Source organism: Bacillus rossius, chromosome 1, assembly GCF_032445375.1.
Source record: "Bacillus rossius redtenbacheri isolate Brsri chromosome 1, Brsri_v3, whole genome shotgun sequence".
Taxonomy (NCBI): Eukaryota; Metazoa; Arthropoda; class Insecta; order Phasmatodea; family Bacillidae; genus Bacillus; species Bacillus rossius.
The window spans coordinates 328,295,673-328,314,022 of NC_086330.1; the positions used below are offsets into that span (position 1 = coordinate 328,295,673).

Consider the following 18,350-nt stretch of genomic DNA (forward strand, 5'->3'; position numbering starts at 1 on the left):
TATTTTTATGTACGAATTTTTGTTGACTGATTGTTGCATCAGTGCACGCTTCGATTCGTTTGTAGTCGTATGATAAATTGTAGTTTAGTACGTACATTTAAATCTAATACATATTTTATAATGAAAGAAATTGTAATATATATATATATATATATATATATATATATATATATATATATATACAAGAAGGATGAAAAATCATGTAAACTATTGATGAGCTATTTCTGAAACCCAGTAATAATATAACTACGTTCGTACGTAGTATAAAATTGAAAATTTGGAAAATATTATTCTTTATTTGATAGTAATCATATTACTTTGTTGCTGGTGGACACGTAATAGCACGCAACTTGAAGGATAACCAGACCCAAGTGTATAACTGAATTATTATATAACTAAATAAGTCACAACTTAATTATTTAAGTAAATCATTGCTTGCCAATTATTGACATAAATCAATTTTAATTTCTTAGTAAGCAAGGTTTAAAACTACAAACGAAAAATTTCCAGCAAGGAAGTGTGCATGTGTCCGTGTATGCGTAGTACCTGTGTTGTTTATGCATAGGTATGCGCACTTGCTATGCTATGTATGCATTATTTTTGACTAGGTAACATGTAGGCCTACATATTTCCGACTCTGATATTAAAATATGTAATATTTTTGGTTAAATACGTATAACGGAAAATGCATTTGATTCGTTATATGGATATGAGTTGCGTAGTTTTGACAGCTCCATAGAACTTGCAATGAAAGATCGGCGCAGCTCCGAAAGCTTGGAAAATGAGAGATCTCTGGGAAGAAATACTCCAGCCAATAGTCCTGTCTAGTGTCAATAACCTGGCCGGGGGAGAGAATTGGGAGGTTGGTGGGGAATGCGCTCATTACATACAACGCCAAGTGCGGCCTTTATCCACTGACGTATAGTAAATAACTGCGCCTCGAGTAACGCGACACCGCGACAACACGAGACTCGAGGACAGAGCGATAGCGGGTACGGAACACCGCGATCTTTCCTAAAAAGACACTGCAAGCTGGAATGCCGGCACTGGAAAGTGTTTCCTCCACTCCGCCTCCCAGTCGAAGTAACGCGCCGCCAAGATAACCAATCCACGTCTCCTCCTTCCAGCTTTGTCCCGCCCACCTTGCACGATGTCGTAAGCGCAGAACCCGCTGGCGGAGTTGCGCCCTGGCTGTATAGGCCTCTGAAGAGGTGTGGGTGGAGCAGGGGTGGAGTGGGGGGCGGGGCGGGGAGAGGAGCACCCCGAGGAACCCCACAGGCCCGCGGCTAGAGGTTGGTTGTTACAGCAATTTTCGGTATCTGTTCCAACCTGATACTGATACAGTAATGGACCTAGTTACAAGTCTCTGATAATTTTGTATCAGAGCAGTAGCGGTCTTAGGAAGCGACAAGGTATCAGCATTCTCGTTACAGGGTACACATCCTCCATGCCGTCATCACCAGCGTAAAAAGGTATCGGTGTCTCTGATACATTATTTATCACGCCCGGTAATTCTCTACCTCTGTTACTCTCATGCCCGCCTGATACAGCCAGTATCAATCAGTTCAACATTCACTGCAGTTCGTCCTGGCCGTGTACCACCATGTACATTGTTGCGGGCTGTCATGCTTTGTAGTTAGTATCTTTATAGTGAAATAAGGAATGGATAAGTGCAGGAAAAAGACTTCATTTGTGTGGAATTTTTTACGGAAAAGAATGAGTTTGCTAATTGTAATTTGTGTAAACAAAAACTGAGTTATAAATCATCATCGACTAATCTGAAGAAACATTTGAAACGTAAACATTGATATAGTATGCTCACTAATGTACGTATCTGTTTTATTTTATTTTTTATTTTTAATAAAATCGTAATCTTTTAATGTATGAAAACACTAGTTACTAATTGTTTTCGGAAAAAAAGTCCATCTGTTGATTACATCTGTTATTAGTGTCAACTGAGAATTTATTTGCATTTTCATAGCTGTTAGGTGCACAAATATAAATATTATATCTTGTATTAATGTAATTTTTAATATTAAAATTTCATTAGTTTTATTATTGAACGAGACTGTGCACGCACTGCGCACTGAGCGTACTTTGATGTGGGACAATAACCAAACGACTCGTAACAATTTCGCTTTGCGCCTCTCCTTCAACGCCTTCCCCTGCGCTTCCTCCCCTACATTATTTCCCTTCTTTATCCCTTATTCGTCGTTCCTGCTCCCTCCCCTTTCACAAGCTCCGCCCAAGTGACCGTCATATTCTGCGATCGGGTTCTGCGCACGCGCACATTGGCCATGGTGTTGTTCCAGGCGAATTCTAAACTGATACTAAAGTACTTGATACTTTTCAAGTGTACTCGTTTGCCGTTCCTGATACAGGCGCGTATCAGTGACAAAGTATTAGGTTGATACTTTTCGACCCACCTCTACCCGCGGGTTGCCAAGGCGCAGACGACCAGCCCAGAGACTATTGGCTCTCCGGACTGTGTGCTGGGGATACCAAGAGTCTGGCCGGCTGGGCTCCACGGTTCTCTGCGTGGAGTTAGGTACTGTTTAAGTACGCGCCCTAATTATTTTCACATATTACTTCTTTAGTCCATTACATATTATTAAATCATGGTAAATATTAATTAATTTAAAGGCTTTCGCCCATTTCCCCCCCCCCCCCCCCCCCCCCCGAGCATCAGCGGCTGTGTTGCTGGCCGCCTCGCGCCTCTTCGCCTCGCGGCAGTGGGCGCGCGCACCTTACAGCATGCCACTTACTTAACAAAATAATTAAAAAAGTTTTCAGAGTATATTTTTAAAAATGTTAATTTTTAACCGGGTTTTTAGGTAGGATTAGAAGCTTAAAAAAAACCGTTTTAAGCCGTAATCTTCATTACAGCCAGGGGCAATACAATGTATTCTCTCTCGCCACTTCATTTTAATTAACAAAATGTGGAAAAATGTTAAACCACTGGTACATATTAGGCATTTACCAATTACTCACAAGAATAAAAAAAAAACAAAGTAACATGGAAAAAAATTCAAAATTTGAGACGGAATCAGGAATAATATCATAATTGATACGAAACTCCCATTTAACATATTGGTAATGAATGGGACGCCTACTACTAGCGCCGTTAGTTCGCAGGCCGCCGCGAGCTTCACTAAGCCGACGAGATACGCCAAGGAAAAGGATAGGAAGTTGCCAGACCTATCTATATGACCTGGGTACGGTAGTATTATTATCCATGTTTTTATGTATTGCAACATTGAAGACACAAATTTGTTTACGCCATCTTTAAATTACGTAATTATCAAACAAACCACCGTTAGTTTAAATGCCCGAAATAAAAATAAAATAAAAGTTTAATTTATGAGTGAAAATTTTTTTTTCCTCATATTTGGATGAAAAAATAGTCTATTTAACGCACACGTTAATTATTCAGAGGTTGCTGGGCCTATGGCGTCACTGATTTGCATCGTGGCTCACAAGTCTCGCGGATCATATCGTAATCACCGAGTGCAGGTAGGTACCCAGGTGTTTCGGCGGAGCGTGGAGAGCAACGCAAGTCTCCACGAGTGTTCGCGATCAAGCCCCTGGTCTCGACCAATCCGGGTGGCGCCACGTACAGCCTCCTGTGGCCTGATCGGCTCCACTCTCCGCCGGCATTAGCTTTCCTCCGGCAATCCTCGCGGCTTAGACTCGGCGCCTCGCCGAAAACCCCCGCGCACTCGGTCGCTACGGCGTCGCTATGACGGCGCTGCGGAGTGGGAAGTAAAGGGAATAGTTCGAGCCAACCTCCTCGCGCCATTCATCACGTTATACTGAAACACAATAGCGTTATTTCTGTTCCTAAAAAAAATAGAATGGGTGCGAGTACTTATGTACGTGCGTTAGAAGTTTGTACTTATTTGGCGTTGTGGAACAATAACTTTAATTTTGCATGCAATTAAATAATACTAGTACTAAACCAATAAAAGGACTGGAGTGATATTATAAATAAGGTTGGCAAAGCATAAAATCAATGAAATTCGAAAAAAAATATTACTCACTATTCAATATTGAAATAAACACGCGCATAAAATTAATTATTTCATTTAGTAAAAAACAATCAAGACAAAATTTCATTAGTAATGAAAATCAATAAATATGCTGAATGGTTATTTTAGTTACAAAATTAATGATTCATTAAATAATAATGTAATAATTTATTTTTCTAATAAATTATACATCATGGAACATATTCACTCTTGTATAAATACACTTAAAAATGTTTGAAACGCATTTTAATTCACTAATATTCCAAATAAATAAATCTTATTATCAATAGTATATAAAAAAATATTATAATTTATATTAAATATTATTATATTATTATTAATAGTAGGTATATATACCTAATAATATAATTAATGTTAAATATTATTATTAATGATATGGACCAGCATGAACTAAACATATTGTTACGAACGTAATCAGGGCCGCAGCGCGCGCAGGTAGGGAGCTGGCTGGCGGCCACGCGCGCCTGGCGGATTACAAGGGTCGTCGCTAACGCCCCCCCCCCCCCCCCCAACTAATCATCCACTCAAGGTGCGGCGCCCTGCCACGGCGCTGTTACCATGGCACCTGGCAGCAATTGGGACTCCCGCGAGCGAGCTGTCGATGCCCTTCTCGATGCTTCGGGCGTCGGGTCGGCGCGGTATGACGTGACTGGCCCCAGCCGCGCTCGTGACTTCTGTAAGGGCGCGAGGCCCTATATAAGACCGGTACGCCGCCCTCCTGGGGAAGAGTTTTTCTGGGGCGATAGTGCCACGCGTGCGGCGGAGATTTTCCGGGGTAAAAGTTTCTCGGCGATAGTGCCTCGGGTGCAACGGTGTTCCGGGGGGAGAGAGTCCGGGCGATAGTGCAGCGGTTGCGGCGGAGTTTTTGGGGCGATAGAATTCATCGGCGATAGTTGGGTGGCGAGAGTGCCACAGGTGCGGCGATAGTCCCGAGCGAAGTTCCGAGCGAAGCGTCGAGTGGAATCCTCGGCGAAGGGAAGTGCGACGGCGGCGGCGGAGTGCGGCGACGGAGTATCGCGACGGAGGTCCAGAGGTGCGGCCCAGCGAGGTGTGCAATGTGTAAAAATCAAGTGACTTGGGAACAAACTTTTTTTAAGTGTAACTGATTATTTGTTAGTGATGCAAATATTGGTAATCACTAAAACTGTGCAGTAAAAACTTTAATTGAGCTATCCATTTACGTACTCGGTAGTTTTTTTCACAACGGTTATTGTTTTAATAATCGTAACAAAATGTAAAAGTAGTAGAACGTATGCTTTCATGGGAGATCACAAACTACTTCTCGACTTCTGGGCTGAGGCCTCGCCTTGTAAATGGTGATGTGCAAATGGTGATGTGATAATGGTGATTTGTAAATAGTGGTGTGTAAATGATGGGCATAGCCTCAATTACAAGGACCCGGCCACAACTCAGAAGCCAAGAAGTAGTGCATGGGAAGGTAACCTACTGTGGCTTTAACATTGTGGTCACACGCTTCTTGCCTGTAAGTATCTAGCCAAACCCTATACGGCCCTCAACGACAATCAGCATGTCCTCGACCGAAATCGAGTACAACATCACTCGCATTAACGAGCAGCCAACGCTCAGGAACCTACTTATCGATTTAATTTGTGAGAGATGACCGAAACATGGACGTAGATCTAGGGCGGGCAGGGGGGCCTACCCCCTCTCCTGAAATTAAGTAGCCTCTCATTGAGGGCTCCCACTTAGGCTTGCAAAACGTAACTTAGAAACGGATTTGACAAACATAAACGTCAAATCTATACTTTATGGAAAACTTTCTGTATAGTTTAAAGTTTTTGACGTGCCAACGTCTAATAAATCGATGAACGCTGGCTGCACGCACGAAAAAGTGTCCCACTACGGATGTCCCACTACGGATGTCCCACTACGGATGTGTCCTGTTTGCTCATTGTACGCATGCGTGGCATCGCTCTTCATGTTATCTTTGAAAGATTTGTGCAATGGGAGTGCATGACTTGATGTAAGTTTTTGGACATACGCCATTGCTAAGAACTTTTTCTCTTGAGGAAAAACTAAAAAATTAAAAATAAAGAAATAAAGAAATAAAAATACCCCAAAAAAAAAGACAAAAAACACAAAATTAAGCAAAAAATTGCTGTTGTCAACAAGGATATAAACTCCACAAAATATTCCGTAACAGGAATATGGTCAACAAACAAAGAAAAACAAAGAAAAATGTACCAAGAGAACGAACGAACAAAACCCCACAAATGATGACTACACCGAAATATTGAACCCAAAAAAATTCAGCACAACGGTTGAAACGAAACAAAAACACGACAAAACGAAAAGACAAAAAAAACACAATAGTTTTCCAAAACAGAATAGAACGATAAAAAAAAACCACAAATGATGACAACACAAAAATATTGAACCCAAAATAATTCAGCACAACAGTTGAAACGAGACAAAAACAGGTGCGACTGTGTTTTCGTACCATGTGCGTCTCTGCCTGAGGACGGGATTAGATAGCAGTTCCCGAAACGTCGCTTGTTTCTGTTTTGGTAAAACTATTGTGTTCGTATTTGTGTAATATTTCAAGGATTTATTTTTTGCTTTCGGTTCTTTAAACAAAATACATTTGTGTTAAATATATTTAAGCATCGTTTTGACGAGAATAACCTCCCGCCTTGTAGATGCGCTGGCCCTCCACACAGCAACGGAAACAAAATACATACAAAAGATTGAGAGAGAGAGAGAAAGAGATAATACGCGCGCGACCTTGAGACAAGCGATACTATAGCGCTCTAGCGTGGGAGACACTAACGAGTGCCTTCTTTTCGAAAGAAGAGCTTCTGGCGGGGGAGCTTCCAACTACTTCAGTTTGGATTCCAAAACTGGCACAATAAATCGTATCCTCTCGCGACTTCTATACTTTGTATAAATTCAATGCCCAAATGTTGCTCCATCGTGATATATCGCCGTGCACCCATGTGGCCGCACCCTCTTGACCATCCGTTGGTATACATGTTTATTTTTGGTTATACTTCTTTAGGCGCGTTATGGAAAAAAAGATGAGAGTGAATTTTTACGATGAGCACGTACCGTGCAACGGAATTTTCAAAGGATGGAAAAAATACTTCATACAAATAAAAATACATAAAAATAAAAATTATGTTTTACCCTACTCTCCCCTATGTCCTTTTTCTTAAATCTTATACTTTATGATTAATTTTGAATACGGGCCCATGCCATTTAAACATTTATTTATATTTAAAAACATTTATTTATATTTATATATATTACTGATTTAAATTGTGTTTATAAACTTTTTCAATTGTATTTATAGAAATGAATTTATCTTCCCGTATTTGATTTACAAATTATTACATTATTGTTTAAAAATTTATCTCGATTATTTTACTAATGAAAATAAGAAATGTTATACACGTGTTTATATTAATACCTATTGAATAGGCTACTGAGAAACAATTTTTTTTTCTCATTTGTTTGAATTTCTATTTTACCAAACTTATTTACAATATCACTCCAGTCCTTTCATTCTATTATTTCAATTAATATTTTGTATGCAAAATTAATTTTTTTTTAAATTTCGCCAAGTACCTACATAAGTACACGCACTAATTTTTTTTTTTTTTTAAATCGTCGCTGGAATTCGCCGTATCACTCACCAGCATGGACGAAGTAAAGGGGTGTCCTGCTCGCTATTTCAACAAATTTGACCTTTCCTGCCTGAAATTCTGCGAAGCCACCAGTGGGCTGGCTATGTATCTAGTCAGCATTCCTTTTTGAGACGTGCCTCCACGAGTGGTATGTGAATATATACATATACGTATATAACTTTTGGCATCGCCTGGGGGGTCGTGGACCCACGTGGTCGAGCCGCCAGGAGGCCTGTTCGTTTATTCATCGTCCCTCGCGCGCCGTGGGAGATGCTGCTCCCTCTGAGCAAACACTACCGGCGAACCCCTCGCCCCTCGCCCTCCTGACTCCAGTGACCCTCCACGTACACTCCGAGAGAGCGCGCTGCTCTCGCGTGCTATGCTGAACTCGCCACACCAGAGCAGCGGTCCCCAATTTTGTTTCTTTCAGCTAGGGAACCCTATGATCGACTCTCTTTTGGCGGAACCCCAACTCCTCCAAAAAACAAAAGTTATCCAACAATTATTTTATGTATTCAATCCAAATTTATTTTATTTGCACCTTTACCGTTAAACACCCCTGACATCTGTTTGCGTGTTGTAATGTTCGAATGGAAAAGAAACTGTAATTTCGAATTAAATGCATTTATTGCACGTATGAATGAAATGAATAATAGCGCTATGATTAGGTTTAAAAGTTCGTCGGCTGCCTGCTTTACACGTCACACGTCCCCGACTCGAGGGACCAATGGATTCCGCGGATCACCTTCCAGGAACCGCTGGGCCATAGGGGCTCTCGTTGGACAGCGACGTCACAAGCAGCAGGCCAACAACAGCGTGGTTTCTTGTGGTCAGGGGTGCCAATCTGGAAAGGGCATATTTCCAGAAGGGGCCGGCAGCAGCCCAAGAGTTTTGCACGCGGGTTTTAACCGAAACAAGTCATCTCTGGATACTGTGCTTGAATGTTGTACACTACCCGTATGTTGGCCTACGTGCATGCATTAAGCAGAAAATTTAATATATACAGAAAGTTTTACATTAGCGGGACTTATTAATTCCAGGGCCTGCTTACCCCCCCCCCCCCCCCCCCCCACCAACCACCGCCCAATGGGGGATGAAACTTTTGGGTTATATCGTGGAGTGGCGTAATTTACCGTGAATTTGGGGCGAACTATTTTGTAGTACATAAATAACCTCATCACCTTCATTAGAACACGGTACGAGTGCATGTACAAGAAAATGCTGAGTTCGTCGTTGTTTGCTTAAGCTATTTATATTGAGGTTGTGAGCTCGTTTTAAAGATAAACTGAGGAAATCTTGGCGCTACCTGATTTTGTAAAATTTGGAAACTTTCCCGAGAGACCTAAGCAGTTGTGGAAATGGAATCGCGTCTTGCATTCATTGTACATCTAACCTTTTTTTACCTTATTTATTGAGTGGTTGTGGATACTTAATTACTTCCTCGTCGCCTGAAAAACTATAATTTAAAAATATATAATGATATTTTTAACTTGGTTGGCCAAAACTAATAGATTATTGGCATAAAATTATTCTGTTGTGATCGCTAGTGAGCAAAATAATTAGGTTGAATATTTTTATGTTTTCCAATTATCTTTTTGACAATGATAATTAAACAGAGTAGGTGTTTTGTAACTTGGGTTGTTAGGTATAATTTTTTTGTATTATGCGTATTTATTTTTTATATAGCGTTTGTACAAATTCTCTTTTGGAGTAATAAATAATGTTTGTGTTTCCCTATTTCTTTATCATGACACACATATCTTATTTAGTTTATTTTTTGTTAATATCTTGTCTATCTTTGTGCACTGTTAGTAGCGATTAATTACTTTTTAAATGTTTTTTGGGTTTGCTGAAGTTGTGTCTCTTTGGAAAAGCATCCCTGCTCGGTGGCATAGTTTTTGGGGTCTGTGTTTTTATACTTAAAGAAACAGAATCACAGGCAGAAGCAATTAAAAATGCAGAGAAGTCTCGTTGGTATCGAATGAGGCACAAAGTAGCCGAGAGAAATGAGTCAGTGGGCAAAACAAGTCCCCGAACGAGGCGCGAAATCTGCGCTCGAGCGAGCCTCAGCGTCTACCTCGCGAGAAGCGACGTGGAATGCAGAAAATTGTTTGGCAATGAACATGGATATTCTCTCTGAGGATTTTGATGTTTGTATGGAGTCAGTTGAGCCAGTTGTGAATGGTTGGCCCAGTTTTTCGCGTTTTTTGTATCGCAAATTTTGGTGTCGAAATTTTTCTGGCGTGGCAGGCAGCCCGACCGCCAAGTAAGACTTTCATCGAATTAACTTAAAAAAATAAAGCAACATAAATTTTGTTAAATTATTCTAACTATTTCATACACAAAATTCCCGTTCGGCGCTGTAGTTCAAAATACAGGCACCCAGAATTTTTTTTTTTTAATATTTTTCATGCGAACGATTGTTTACCTGCTACAGAATATTTAAAACTGAGAAGAATAAAAAAGTATTTGTAGGAAGTAAGTCATCTGTGTGTTCTAATAACAGCACGGCGAACATAATAAACACCACGGCAATAAGGGGGAGACGAAGCGCCTGAATAATGCAGGGTTGAATAATGCATCTAATGAGGCGTGTTTGCGTGGAGATAAAAATATTTCCAAACACGTACAAAAATAAAATAGCGGAGCAGGAGCATTTCAGCGCCAATAAAAGACTTCATCAGCAAGATGACGCTTTCAGTACGCGAGAAAACTAAATTGAAAGCAAAGGAAAATTATTTGATGTCATGAATTTCTGAAGCGCTTTTTTTAATGAGCAAGAGATGTGATTTATAAGATCAAACAGTTCACGAAGTTGGCAAATACTGTTGGCGATAATTTATTTATTTCACAATAAAACATTTAAGTGATTTAGGTTCAATTTGAATGTGACGACTCAATTAAGTTCAAATACTAAATAAATAAAAAAAAATAATATATCTGCGAAATGGTCATGTGTTACATTAAAGTACTGGAACTAAAATATTGTATTAAAATTATTTGGTTATGACCTTCGATATTTTAATTTTTTGCCGGTGTTATTATTTAAGTACTACTTTTGTCTAAATATAATTATACTTTTAAATATTTTATTCTGCCCAGAATATATTCGATCATGTTAAAGTTAGTACTGCAACGTTGGTTTGTTTTGATGAGGTATTATTTAGGTTATTTTTGTAACATAATATATATATATATATATATATTTATGAAAAACACTATTGAGTTAAATTTTTGATACTCTAGCCGTGAGTAAATAGTCGCTAAAATAACCCTCCTGGAGTCTCCGTTTAATTCTTTAAGACTGCTTTCTCAAGCACGTACTTGATTACTTAAGTAATTGGTTTGTTTACAACTACGTTGAGTCCAGGTACCTCGTTTTTACAGCCTCATGCATTATTCCAGGCCCACTCGCACAGGGCTTAACTGCAAGACGTAATTGCCCTCTTGGTAAGTTAACGGAGAGATGGTTTCACAGTAAGCACAATACTTCTCACGACCCGTAAACACCACGTGTTTTATTTTCATGTTTTTGTTATTCTATCTGCTGGAAATCTTGTGTGCTGAGTCAGCTATTTTCGAATGTATTACGAACATTTAAACCTTTAAAAAATTAAATTCTAGAAAAATCCTTAACCAAGTGGTCCATTTATTTTAAACGCCGCTTTTTACAACCGGTTAAAACAACTTCAAGTGTAAGGCATAAAACCAATGTCACATCTTTCAACTCACCAACAAACTAATATATACGATTAGGTATTTATATATATTGTGCATACCTTTTGCTTAATTAACTGGCAAAATTGAATTTTTAAAATTGTTGTGCATGATGAACAACTAGAACCAAATATTATATAAATAAATAAAAAATTCTGGGTTTAAAGACAGTGCTAGTGGCAACTCCTTCAAATGGTTTAATTCTTTCAGAAAAATGATTTAATTTCATATAAACTTTGAAAATCTTTAAAATTCTCAGGATTTAAAAATGCTATTTACAATTAAATTTTTTCCGATATAAATATAATCATACCACAAAGCAGCCAAAAAATTACTTTAAACAGCCATTTAATTTTTATTATCTATACTGCACTAAAAAGATAAAAAATTCAATTTTTAACGCTAAGTATGCGTAATATATATATATAATTTTGTGAACGTTCAGCCACACAAAAATTTGGCACGTTTAACCGTGTTGAATGTAAATACATAATAATGACCTGGAATGGGACGTACCTCCTTCAGACATTATTCGCGAGAAAAGAAGGCCAAAGAAAACATGTTTATCCAACCTTTGTTGTTATTGACAAAGTCGCAGAAGAAACTTGGTAGTTCGCAGCACCACCTCTGTCACTCCCAGAAGTCGGGCTGTTGATAAAAAACCTCAGGCGCGCCGCAACATCCGCCTCTGTTCAGAGTGAAAGCACCGCGCAGCAGAGGGCCAGCGGCAGGCAAGGTCTCAGAGAGGCGCCAGAGATGAGTCACCTGTTGCCGTCAGGAGCTGCGCGCGCACGCGTCTCTCCCCCTCGCCCCCTCCCCCCGGCGCCCACCAGCGGGCCGGCGTCGCGACGCCACGACTCAGTAGCCCCTCGACGCGCGCGCCCGAACCTCCCTCCGGGAGTCAGGAACCCACTCCCACCGACATCGCTAGGTGACAGCACGAGAATGCCGGAGAGTCGTCGGCGAAGGTCGTGTCCCGCGGTCACCTGTGCCTCCGCAGAAACAGCTCGCTCAGGGGCGAAGCTCCAAGAGACTCCTCGTAACACCTCTTAGGAGTCACGCTTGACATCCCGGAGAGGCGGTCCCGAAGGCACTCGGAGGAGGGTCCGAACACAGCGGCGCCATGAGGGCGTGGTTCCCTGGCGTGGACGACGCCATGTACCGCGAGCAGCGCGCCATCATCGCCAACCTGTCCATGCACGAGCTCGTCCACCTCATGGACCGGCTGCGGCAGTCCAACTTGACGCAGCAGCTGCTGCAGAACCGCTCGTGGTGGCTGGACCCCGGAGGCGGTGGCGGCGGCGGCGGCGGCGGCGGCGGGGAACTCTTCCCCGAGGACCCGGTGCTCGACTACTGCTACCCGCTGCTTGACGTGCTCGACTTCTTCCACCAGTACTACATCCCGGCCATCATCCTCGTCGGCCTGGTGGGGAACTTCCTGTCGTGCGTGGTGTTCCTGCGCACGCACCTCAAGATGCGCAGCTCCAGCTACTACCTGGCGGCGCTAGCGGCCGCCGACTTCGGCTTCCTGCTGAGCCTGCTGGTGGTGTGGCTCAACAGCAACGGCGACGTGGACCTGTTCGACCGCTGGGGGTGGTGCCAGGCGCTGGTGTACATCTCCTCCGTGTGCAGCTTCCTCAGCGTGTGGCTGATCGTGGCGTTCACGGTGGAGCGCTTCATCGCGGTGCAGTACCCGCTGCGGCGGCCCACCATGTGCACCGTGGCGCGCGCCAAGGCCATCGTGGCGGCGCTGGTCGCCGTGGCGCTGCTTTCGCACACCTACTCGTTCGCGACGGCGGGGCTGGTGCTGCAGCGGAGCGGCGGCGGCTACGCGTGCGAGATGCTGGCCGAGTACCACGAGACCATGCGCGTCATCAACGTGGTGGACACGGCCGCCACCCTGATGGTGCCGCTCGTGCTGATCGTCGTCATGAACACCATGATCACCCGCAACCTGCTGCGCTTCGGCCGCCGCTTCAAGGGCCAGGAGGTGGTCGCGGCGGGCGAGCGCTCCGACATCAAGCTGGACACGCTGCCCGTGAGTCGCCCCAGCCCCCGCTTGGCCCTCGCAGCTCGGGTCCTCAGTCCCGACATCCCTGCTGATCATACTCCCGGACCATTCCTTCACTTAGGGCAAGATCGATATACTTGTGGCATTGACTCTTTTTTTATTGTTTTACATCAGCCAATATGCCACCATAAATGGTCTAACGCAATACATGCCAAGGAAATTAAAAAGGAACTGGCCGTAGCATATTTTAATGAATCATCTCATTTGCCTGGATCGATCTCTGAAAAACCCATTGAAAATCCGAACTCAGATAGGATGGACCTGGATCTGAATCCAAGTTCTCGCTATTCCAAGTCCAGTGTTTAACCACTGCGCCATTTTCACTTGATTCGTCGAGTGTAGCCGTCTCTGAAAACTTTGACTAGACCCCAAGCCCAAAACGAACAAATTTTAAATCTTAAGTTTCAAGTTGGATGAATTCTTAAGCTGGAATTACAATAATCCGTCGCCTCCATCCGTTCACAAACCGTCCGTCAGTCACGTGACATCCAGCAAATAAGATGGCCCGAAAATTGTCATCCATCCGTCCATCAAAAGTTTGGCATGTTCGTAATTTTGACGCAGGAACGAATGAAATCATAAACTCCAAAATGTCGCCAAGATTTTTGAGTGGCAAATCTTATTATATAAAAAGGTTTTGACATTTGTTTAAATGCTAAGCTACTTCAATAACAAATTTTTAACTTACGTTCAAACACATGTTGAAGGTGGTTTTTAGAAACAAACATTGTCCGAGTCACAAAAGTGTACATAATTAATTACAGGATGATAGCTCTGAAGGAATTTCAATAAATTCTATATAGTAAATAAACAAGTAGTTTGTTAAGTTATGTGTATATAAAATATATTATTATCTAATTTTACTGGATATATTTTCTAAAAATTTAAATATATCTTAACCATCAGTGGCTTTGAAATGGAAAAATATCATGATGGACGAGTGAAGTGTTGTAAATAGCCCGACGGCTGACGGACGAACACGGAAGACGGATGGACGCGAAAGGCTATTGTAACTGCGACATTGTTCACGAAGGCAGTCGGGGTTGGAATCTCGGCGGGGTTTCACACGTGGGAAACGTGGCGATGGGTTTCCACAGGACTCCATCCCTCATCGATTGAACCCTTCACTGCTCACCCTAACCGCTTCTCACCCAATCCGTCTGCACAGAAAACAAAATCCTCTACTTTCACAACAGAGTCCTTCGGAAACCAGTTTTAAAGAAAAAGTTAGTAACACGACAATAAATATATTAAAAAATTGAACTACACATGACTATAGTTATTTTTGCAAATATGAAATACGTTTTGCGAGATAATACTGAGTAGCCTATTTTCTTATGAAAATTGGAGCATAATTTTAAATTTTAATAGGTTTCATTCAAGCATAATGTTTTTAAAACCCAGAAAATATAATCGAATATTCAATATAAGCCTTTATTTAGTTTTATTACGATATTAATGTGTTCAGTTAATACTGGAAAGGTTTCAGGAAACGGTTTAGAAATAACGTAAACTGAAGCAACACAAAGCATAAATGTCCGGGTAAGAATCCCAATCCAATATTACTGCGAACACTATTTTGTAGTGACACAGTTGTTTTCAAGTAAATGTACAATTGTACAAATATCTATTATTTAACATGAATATTTGTGTACCATTTAAAAAAAATTACAGTGTATAATAACCTAAATGCCACTGTCACATGGATATTTTGTATACTTACGTAATTTACATTACAGATAAAACATTAAAAGTGAAGGCTCATTATAGGAACAGGCATTATTTCTTGGGTTAGATAGCAAATACTACTTTTAATACAACAATCTTTACAGATGTGAAAAATTTAACTGCATATATATATATATATATACGTAAATATACATACCTATATAAAGTTTACTTACTGTGAACACGAATCTACGAAAATAAACATTTGTCTATTAGTAAAACATTCAAAAAATGTTTACGACTCCTGCAAAGTAACTTATTTCTTCTATTCTAAAACCGGAACTCTGAAGTCTAAATACGGCGTAATTATCCAGATATCTGAAATTACGAAGAACTCTTTGTTTATTTCAGGTGAATTCTTCGTTGAAATGTTCGTAAAATTACTGTCATTTCTAACAGTGTATGTGTGGTGTGCTAGAGGTAGATCTTCGATAACCGTCCAGCGTAACGATGCGGCAGGTAAAACACTCAAGATAACTACAGTAGTTTAAAAAACATCACCGAACCTACATTTTCAAACTATAAAACTGTAGAAAAAAATTTTATCGTGTTTCTTTTCATTCATAATATATTTTTTTACGAAAACTTATGAAATAATTAATAATTTGATACAACGCGTCAGTTTTCTTTCACTGTGAAATAGTTGAAAACGAGAAGTCTGCACGCCAGTCCACAGCATTGCGCTTAGAGGCGACACCGCGCTAGAAGCACCAGCGAGCGTCGCACTTACCACCACACTATTCAAATGTTTCACCTTAAAATTACAAAGAACACCGGTTACAAATTATACCGGGATCTTCGTAAATTTACAGTAATTAGATTTTTTTTTTAAATTGATATATTAGCAAAACAATCAAAAACGTGGTAAGACTCCTGCAAAAAAAAAAAAACACCTATTTCTTCTTTGAGTTTGATTACCTTGAAAAACAGAACTCTGAAGTCAAAATACGGCATAGTTTCTACGGAGATTCAGTTATATAAAATTACGAAGAACACTTCGTTTATTTGAGGTGAATTCTCCGTTGGAAAGTCCGAAAATTGATTGTAATTTCTAAGAGTGCAATCACCCTTGTTGGTCTTGTAAAAACAAAAAAAAATTATAGTTTAAGAACCGTGTCAGCCTAGTTCCCTTGTAACCCTGAGAGAATCGTTATTTTACTTCTGCGTCGCTTGTTTCTTATGCTCTTTCCTTTGGACGACATTTTATAAAAGTGTGATATTGAAATGTTTTCTTATTATTATTCAGTTCCGTTGCTAAGAGCAATTCTAAGAGAGGAAGAAGGAGCCAAGCTCAAAAATCTATCCAGTCAAGGAATATCCATTCACAATAACTGTCCTTTAAAGGACCAACATCAGTTCCTTTTGACCATAATGCTCATTAGGACGGTCGGTAGCAGAGTACCAACACGATCATGTTATCTTGCACTGAGCTTTAACTCGAAGGCTCATCTTTATAATAATAAAATATAATATTTTGTTCGCACAAGGAAAATATTCCAATTGAGATTTTAACCTTATGCAAACAGAAGAGAAGTTAACGATATAAACAAGATGAGTCTAAATTCAAAAGACAAACTTCGGCTTCATCACGACAAGCTTTGTTGAAAACTTCTATAACGACTTACGATCTAAAGGTCCGTAGCCTATACGTCTTTGTAGTTAGATCCCTGAGCATCTGAATAATATTTCACTGAATGAAGTTAGTAGTATAGGAAAAAATGTCCGGGTACTGGCGCTGGCGCTAGGTGCGAGGTGCCAGTCCGCCATTTAGGATTGTGACATCATGGCGGCCATCTTGGATGAAATGACCTTGAACTTCGACCTTAAATTTGAACTTGGCAGCCATCTATGTTCCGCCATCTTGGATGACGTCATCGCCGCCATTCTGTTTTCCGCCATTTTGAATTATGACGTCACTGTTGCAAATTCCGTTAGGGCCGCCATCTTGAAAATCCATAATTTTTATGATAAAAAAAAGGAAAACTTTTTAAAAGAAATAAAAACATTAATCAATCGAATTTAATAATAAAATGTTATTATAAATTTAATATAAAAAAATTTAAAAAAGGAAACTTACGCCCTAGAGCTCGGAGTCCCTGGTGCTAACCCAGTGAGGTCAAAAAAAAAATTACTACAGGTCCTTCCTCCACAGAAGCCACCGGCAGACTGAACTCCCAACACTTATGCCAAAGTATATATATCGTCAGCAAGTATGACGTCATATTCGCCATATTGAAAATGAGTAATAATTATCCGATTTTAATAAAAAAAACTTTTAAATTTATAAAAAAATTAATTAAAATTTAATAAAATTTTACTTAAAAGCCACCGTTTCACATATCGTTACGATCGCCATATTGGATTATGAAAATTTTGCATGTTTCGTTATGCTCTTGGTTGAGTATGTTGTCATCGTTACACTTTTCGTTATGCCGACAAAATTGGATTCTATAAATGTTGCATTTTTCATTACGGCAGCCATCTTATAAATTCATAATTTTAATGCTAGAAATTTCGAAAAAATTCAAAAAATTTATATATTTTAAAAATTGCCTATTTCAAATGTTTAGTTACTTAAACGATTTCTGTCCTCTGTTCGATTCCCTACGAGAGTAAACCAGTAATTTATGAATATATTTAAAGAACACTCAATAAAATTAATAAAAACGTCTTACGCCTCACCCGAAATTTTAAACTATGTCACCACTGTATCAATCATCGTTGCAGACGCCAACTTGAAAAACTTTATTTATTATACGATTTTTTTCAAAAATTTCAAAATTATTCAAAAAATAACTTATTAAGATACTGATTAATTAGATATATTCCCGTCCTTTGTTCAAAATTGGTAAGAGCAAAAAAATAAAAAACGACAGGTCCTTCCTCCACGGAAGCCAACTGCAGACAGATCTCCCAACATCAATAACAAGGTATATATCGTCAGCTGGTATGACGTCATGTCCTCCATCTTGTCTTCGTCAGCTGGAGACCACCATCTTGTCTGATAGAGTGCGCTGACACCATGTTAGTGTAATTTTTGTTCATCATAACTTTGACTTTGACTGTCGACCTTGAACTTTTACTTTGACCTTGAAATTTGACCTTGACCTTGAACAGTGACTTTGACCTTGACCTTGA

General features: G+C 40.2%; 2 protein-coding genes across 3 annotated transcripts in view; one reads left to right on the forward strand and one right to left on the reverse strand.

The window, feature by feature from the left end:
- LOC134528054 (dynein axonemal heavy chain 1-like) overlaps nt 1-12,482 on the reverse strand; it is a 257,114-nt gene extending 244,632 nt beyond the window's left edge. Inside the window, exons 1-3 of the mRNA XM_063361270.1 lie at nt 12,474-12,482; nt 12,179-12,305; nt 11,986-12,101 (exon numbers count right to left, since the gene is read on the reverse strand). Of these exons, the coding sequence (XP_063217340.1) occupies nt 11,986-12,101; nt 12,179-12,305; nt 12,474-12,482 (252 nt within the window). The remainder of the gene's footprint in view (nt 1-11,985; nt 12,102-12,178; nt 12,306-12,473) is intronic.
- Nucleotides 12,128-18,350, forward strand: part of LOC134528014 (uncharacterized) — a 157,642-nt gene continuing 151,419 nt past the window's right edge. The window contains exon 1 of one of the 2 annotated variants that reach the window (XM_063361175.1): nt 12,128-13,451. In XM_063361175.1, coding sequence (XP_063217245.1) covers nt 12,537-13,451 — 915 coding nt within the window. In that variant the 5' untranslated portion in view covers nt 12,128-12,536. The remainder of the gene's footprint in view (nt 13,452-18,350) is intronic. The other variant, XM_063361176.1, reaches the window with a different exon arrangement.